Source organism: Limulus polyphemus, unplaced genomic scaffold, assembly GCF_000517525.1.
Source record: "Limulus polyphemus unplaced genomic scaffold, Limulus_polyphemus-2.1.2 Scaffold1998, whole genome shotgun sequence".
Taxonomy (NCBI): Eukaryota; Metazoa; Arthropoda; class Merostomata; order Xiphosura; family Limulidae; genus Limulus; species Limulus polyphemus.
In genome coordinates, this window is record NW_013667608.1 from 201,617 (window position 1) to 208,798 (window position 7,182).

The following is a 7,182-nucleotide window of genomic DNA, read 5'->3' on the forward strand; positions in this document are numbered from 1 at the left end:
GATGACATGGCCTTTGACCCATGTGGAAAGGGTTAAGCATTTTATTGTTTTTTCTAAACATTTGAAACATTCTTTATTGGAAAATGTAAAAAGTAATTAAGCACAACAAAAAAAGTAATAAGATTGTAATGCGAATTTCTCTTATAGCACATAAACAGGTGTTGAATGTTTTTTATAGATGAAGCTGTTGTAAGTAGTCAGAGGTTGAGTATTTTATATTAAAATAATTTTGGAGTCTCATCCCATTGTTACAATCCATGTTGTCATGCTTTGTCCAATGGCATTAAATCTGAACAATAGCTCTGCAGCATAGTTTAAATTGCAAAATGATCTGTCTTAAGGCTGTAGTATACAAGGCACACCACTCCTTCTTATATGGATTCCATAATCCATCTAATCTATGAAGATGATGGTTCCCAGTGGCTGTTTCGAGAATCCAGTTTCACGGACATTAATTGAATTAATTTCCTATATGTCTTATATGGAATACTATGAATACTCATTTCACTTCTCAGCAACTGCTTGAGGTATGGGAGGTTTGCATGGAAACCTTATCATTGTTACCTCTACCACCGAAGGTTATGTTTTCACCCCTGTGTGTTTGTCAGCAAGATTTCTCAAAAACAGTTAATCGATTTGGACAAGAGGTGGTATACATTTGGACTATGACCCAACTTAGAAGTGATTAGTTTTTGGAAGGTCACAGAAATTCAAAAATACCTATCTGTTAACATGGGAACCAATTTTTCACATTATTTTTGCTCTATAACTGAGATGAAATTTGGTGGATGTATATAGAAAATTATTCCATATTGTCCTGCCAAAAATGGTCCTTGTCCATTGGTAACAATGGACATACAGACAGATTTTCCTATTTCTTGAAGTCTGAATATTATCAGTACTGCATAGCAGAGGTATGTGCTCTACTGAGTGCTCCTGGGGTATGGCTTGTTGTAGTCTCTTTCTGGTTGATTTATGTGCCCCTAGTCTATTTGTATTCCATTGCTTTCCAATGTCATTAAGCAGAAGGAATATATCCATTATAGAAATTCAAGATACTTGATGTGAACACATCTTTATGATTTGATTGTATGAATACCTTGTATCAGGAAAGGCGGTTTTACACTCTTCCCAAAGTCATTAATATAATGTATTCAACTCTCTATACATATGACAGTTAACACCATATCGTGACTAGAAAAATCCAAATAACCTGTACTATAGATTCTCATTAGTTTCTTAATAAGTGCATTGAATTATCTTAAGTAGAATGCCTTGGTAATTAGAAAGATGAGTGTTAAGAGTATTGTTAAGTGATGTGTGGACAATCTTTACATTAGAAAAGGTGAGTGTAGAATGTTTGATTATTAAACTTCATCTGAATAACTTGTATACACAGAATTAGAACAATTTGTAGAAATGATGCTGTAGATGAGCTTTTGACATAAAGAGTATTTTATTCTAGGTATAAACAAACATAATGAAAACTTGAATATTTTTGGGTTTCAGTGTTTTTGTCATCTAGCACCTGGCATTTTGGCACTACTGTGTTGTGTTTACTATGCTCTTATTCTTGACCACTTGAGATAATTACAGCATAAATTCAATACAGTAAGCACTTTGTTGTGGCTGATTGATAAAAATGAGACTAGTATAATTTTCAGTTTAACAGTAACTCCTCATTACAGATAATTACTGTATAATTCATCTATCAGTTTATGGTGAAAATGATCTCCATGTTTTGTTTCAATACGATGTTTTTTTTCTTTTTCAATCAACCAAATATGCACATATATGTGAATGACATATGTAGAGTATTTGGTGCACACAATTTTGATTTCTAATGCTTTTTTATGTAAAAACATTCATATTTGCACATCTTATTTTATCATTTTGATATTTATTCTCCATAACACCTTTAAACATTTATTACTTTGTAAACATTGTTCAATATATTTTGATAAAAGTACGCCTTTTTTAAGTAAATCTTAAATGTTTTTATATAACTTAGAAACAAGTTAAAAATTGGGAGGCATAGGAGTACGTTGAAAAGTTTATAATACATTGTCAAATTTATATGTTTGCATGCTTCATTGTTTATTTAGACTTTAAAGAGTACATAAAGGTGTTAGTAGTTTTGTAGCTCAGTTGAATACTGGAGCTAGAAAACCTTTGCTAAATGTCATCATAGAATATTTGAAAAAAGATAAAGATTCACACAAACAACTTAGAAACAGTCAAATATTTCTGGAACATATTTTATATTTACTTAAATATTTTTCAGGTAGAAAATTGTTTTAGATTAGTTTTAGTAAAACACTTAGAAAACTTATAATTTGTATGCTGTATAATGGAGACAGAAAGTTGCCTTATTAATTTTTGTAATTTTGAAAGTTGCTTATAAAGTTAAAATAAATGAATAATGTATCATATTTTTTCTCTGTTTAATTTGAATTTTTTTTCTAAACTGCATAACTGTTTTTCATGAGTTTGAAATAACGTTCTTTACATTCCAGATGGCTGCACAGTCTTTACTGACCTAAGCAATGACCTAACTCTATTTACGGGAGAAGGAGATTACCAGTTTGAAATTTACAGGCTTATGAGAAAACATAATCAGTAAGCTAGGATTTTATATGTCTGTTGAACAAAGAAATGTTAGGCACTTGCTCCAGTTCCTTTTAAGAATTTTTTCTTTCCCTTTGGGCAACAACATTTTTTATCTCTAATTTTGCATATATCTAGTTAATAATATTCCTGAACATTGTATATTGTTATTTTGAGATGTAAATATGAGGCATGTTGTGTGGATGAAAAAAAAGTCATCAATCTGAGATGTGTAATATGCTGTTAATATATTGTGATATTGAGGTGTCTAAACCTTCACATTGCAAGGCTTATATTTAATTAATATAGTTATGTGTGTTTTACTAAAAATAAATATTTATTTCAAAGTAGTTTTTTTAATGCTTCAATATCTACAAAAAAGTATATCTACAAGCAAGTATGATCACTGTTAATTACATTATGTAGAAAACTTCTCTCATCACATGGTTTATAACTTTCTGAAGTGTAAAGGGTGCATTAGTGTACTTATAACATGTTTGTTTTATTTCATCAAAGCAGTGAATTGTTGGTAAAAAAACCATATAGCAAAAGCCAGTGAAGCTTTTATACCGGAAATGGTTTATTTGGTGTTTTTGAGGAGGAAATGAATAAAAGTTGAGGTGTTGCTAATTAAAATAATGCCATAATGGATTCATAAGACCATACATGTTGGAGCCTTTACTGGTATCTTCTAAAATTATGGAAAGCTGTGCATCAAATGCTGTAATGAAATGAAATACTCAGTGTTTTTAAACTGTATAATTATTTTACAAATGAATGAGAAGGAATCATAAAGTTTGTGACGTTATCTTTACACAAGTGCTTAGTGTTTCATATCTTTTTATTTTTATAGATGATATATTTTATAAAGGTTGCAATATCCCATCTTTTAGAAATCAGATTAAATTTTTCTTATCAGTTTACTAGATTTCTACTTAAAGAAGTAACAAGAGAATTTGGCCTCCTTGTTTCTCTCTTTACCATGTTTGATAATTCATCTGTTTTTTTTTTTCTTAATTATGACAAGGCTTCCATTATGTATCATATTGTTTCTGTGATAAAGATTGTAATCAAAACATTTGAAAGTTTATTAAATAGTTATACTTAAAGTGAAATGATTTTCTCAGTATCTGTTACTCAATTTATCCGTTTTTCACCAAAAGCATTCTGTGTTTGCCTGTAAATGGTAAATTTATGCATTTTATTGACCTTGATAATTATAGGATTGAATGATAACATTAGTATATAACCAGATATTCTTTGTCTGTTGTTCAATATTAAGCACTCTTTAACAGAAAGGACCAAACAGCGAGAGACCACACTTGCATTATTTGGAACCTTTTTTTTTTTTTTTTATCATTATGCACATATCCCATGATATCAGCTAACAATGTGACATCAGTATTTCTTTTCTAAGGTCCTAATAAATTATTGGTTCTTTTGCAATTTATTAATAGAAAAACCTCCACTAACTGAGTATTATTAAAAACAAAATATCATAGATTTCATAAAAACTTTGAATTTAAACTGCATCCCCTATTTTCATCAGTGATCGCTGTTACCTGTGTGTGTGTTGCATATTTCACTTCAGCCACATGAATGTGTCAATGTTGTCAGCACTCATTTCATCAATCTTGTGCAGTTTTAAGTTGAAACATAGTTAGCAGGATTTGCATCAGTAAAGTTATCATATTTCCGAGATTGTGCACTGGTAATATTGGTTGTTAGGTCCAATTTCAGTATCATTCTCAAGCAAGAATATAGTCTTGCAATACTTAAGGCTCAGTTGCTGGAATGTAATTAAATTATTTTTTACAATTTAGTAGATAACTGAGAAGATCATTTATGTTGCATACAAAATGAACAGTGTTTACGAGGCATACACAACTTTTGCTTGATAAATTTTGTTTATTATTAATTTTAGTTTTGTTTTAAGAATAGATTGATAAATAGTATTTTTTTGTTTACATAAAATATTTCTAATTGTGTTGAAGATCAGATCACTAGAACTGAGTATAATTGTTATTGGTAATATTCGATTCATGTATGTAATTCAGGTTTAGAGAAAATAATGTATAGTTAGCATTAGAGGATTATTTATGATGAGTTGTTTAAGTCACCAGTCTGATGGGAGATTTTCTGCTTTTTATGTTTCACTGCTGTAGGTTCTTTTCTTGACAAACATATATTTAATAAATTTGCATACATATGTACAAATTGAACATTTTTAATACTCGCATGCCACTAACTTTCAGAAACCTCGTAACCTAAGCATTTTTTAAAAGGTAAACTCCTTTTAAAGAAGGAAAGTTTTTTTTGTAAAGTCCTAGAACTGTAGGGTTTCTTCGGTATCACGGAAATTTATTTTATATATAAAAAAGATATTCAGGATATTTGTAAAAATTATTCTGTTAAAATCATTAAATAATAAATGTGTTTTTGTTTCTTGTGTTGCTCAACCTGATATTCAAGAGCAGAGCATTGTTAATGGAGGTGTTCATGATAAAACATAACCTAATGATTGATGTGTGTATCTAAAAATACTTGAGATATGTTTACTTGTCAAAATATCTTGAACAATAGAGCATTCTGCTTTTCTCAGTTTTTTTCTAATTCTAATATACTGTAGAAATTTATTTGTTTTACTTTTACACTTTAGTTTTGTAAGAAAAATGTGAACAAATAATTAAAAATCTTCATATAAAAAATTATGTTCCATGTGAGCAAACCATATACCTAAATTATATTCATGAGTAGTAACCATTTTTAAACAATTATTAACAAGTTAGGTATACCTCAAAGTAATTTGAGTTTTTTTAAGTAATTTTATTTTTCTTTAATTTCTTTTATCATTTATATTGATTTTTGTATGCTTTGATGTTGCCCATTTACAGGTTTAGTATGTTTTGTTTTACTAATTCTAATCTTGTTTAGTAATAAAAAAATTTAAGTTAATAGATATGTGTGATTATACTTGACATTAAAAGCATTCAATAATTAATGTTTTTATATATTTTTTATTTCTATTCTCACCAGAAATGAATGGGAATCTTTTCATCCTTTCACCAATATTCTCTGGCTACATTATCTCGCAGAAAAACTGGTTAACAGTAAAAAATACAAAAGTCGATCAAAGAATCATAGAGTAGCCCTTGGACAACTAAGATCACTTATGTCTACATTGTTGAAATTCCAGTCTGCTTCAGATTTCATCCAAGAGTCTTATACTTCATGAAAAGAGTTTATGATTTAGAATGTGCTTTTGAAACACTTCTATTATGAATGTATGAAAAAGTGAAAAGTATGTGTATGATTTATTATTATGTTAGTGTATGGTCACTGATGTGTTTCAACTCAACAATATTATGACTTTGGTGATACATTTCCAACAATGCAGTAAATGTATATTTTTTTAATAATATGTGTTAAATAGTTTTAATATCAGTTATTTGAAACAACTTTAACATTCTTGTTTTTTCTCTTTATTTTATGCAAATATCTAGATCTCCAGTAGTAGAAAATAAATACAATAAAAAAAAACATGAGTGACACTTTACATAACATATATTTTGAACCTTGTAGAATAGTAGCAAAACGTGTATGAGATGTTATTTTTCCAATCTCTATTGTTCATAACCAGAATGAATGATTAATAATTTTTAAACTAACCTTTTAAGTTTCTCAGACATGTACATACAATCAATCACTTTAGAGAAGTATTGCATATAAATTATTTTAAAATATGTACAAAGAAAAATGGTCTATACGGTAAATAAGTTTTCTGGTGTGATATGGTAGGTTAATGCATTGATGTAAAGATTGACCAATCAGAATTTCTTATAGGTATTCTGTGGGTTCTTGTTCAGTTTAGTTCATCACACATCTTGTCAATATCATAAGTATGGTACTACTTATTGTAGGAATGGGCCAGATGTGCAACACAAACTAAAATCTCAGAAACTGCAAACAGCATGTAAACAAAACTTTATAAGCACTTTACACATACTATTGAATAGTAAACAAACCAACTACAGAGTAACAAGCCACCAAAGCATTTGAGAAAATTGGTAGAGTAAAAATAAAAATTTCACAAAACCACCAATTTGTCAGTTTGATTATCTAACTAACGATGTTGGAATGCTCTCTCCTGCTTTCACCTTATGCAAATCTAAATAGACGTTATTATGCTACCTTGGCTAAAAGCATTTTTTTCTTAGTCCTGTATCAAGTTTACTGAATTGGGAAAATCATAGATGCTTTTAGGAGTTTCCAAAGGCAATATATTTGTTTGTAAGTGCCTATAGAAATAGCACTTGATCAGGGCAATAATTTCAAAACTGGGCATCTACAATTTAATTTAGAGCAAACTGCAATTATAACCAGGCAGCTACTACTTTCAAATGGACACTTGTAGCTGAATTCCTGACCACTCGGAAACTAGCATGACTATACATTTTAAGTCTTCACTTTTTCTCTATAAAATATAATTCTAACCCTTCTGGCTGTCTTGCTTTCAATAGGACTTGCCAAAAGTTTGTATTTATATTCATCACATTTTCTGGACCACTATAATTC

The 7,182-nt window shown here is 29.3% G+C and overlaps 1 protein-coding gene across 2 annotated transcripts in view; it reads left to right on the forward strand.

The window, feature by feature from the left end:
• Positions 1–6,044, forward strand: part of LOC106465607 — a 66,535-nt gene extending 60,491 nt beyond the window's left edge. For both annotated transcript variants that reach the window (XM_022393532.1, XM_022393533.1), the window contains 2 exons: positions 2,517–2,619; positions 5,644–6,044. In XM_022393532.1, the coding sequence (XP_022249240.1) occupies positions 2,517–2,619; positions 5,644–5,842 (302 nt within the window). In that variant the 3' untranslated portion in view covers positions 5,843–6,044. The remainder of the gene's footprint in view (positions 1–2,516; positions 2,620–5,643) is intronic.
• The last annotated feature ends 1,138 nt before the right edge of the window (positions 6,045–7,182 follow it).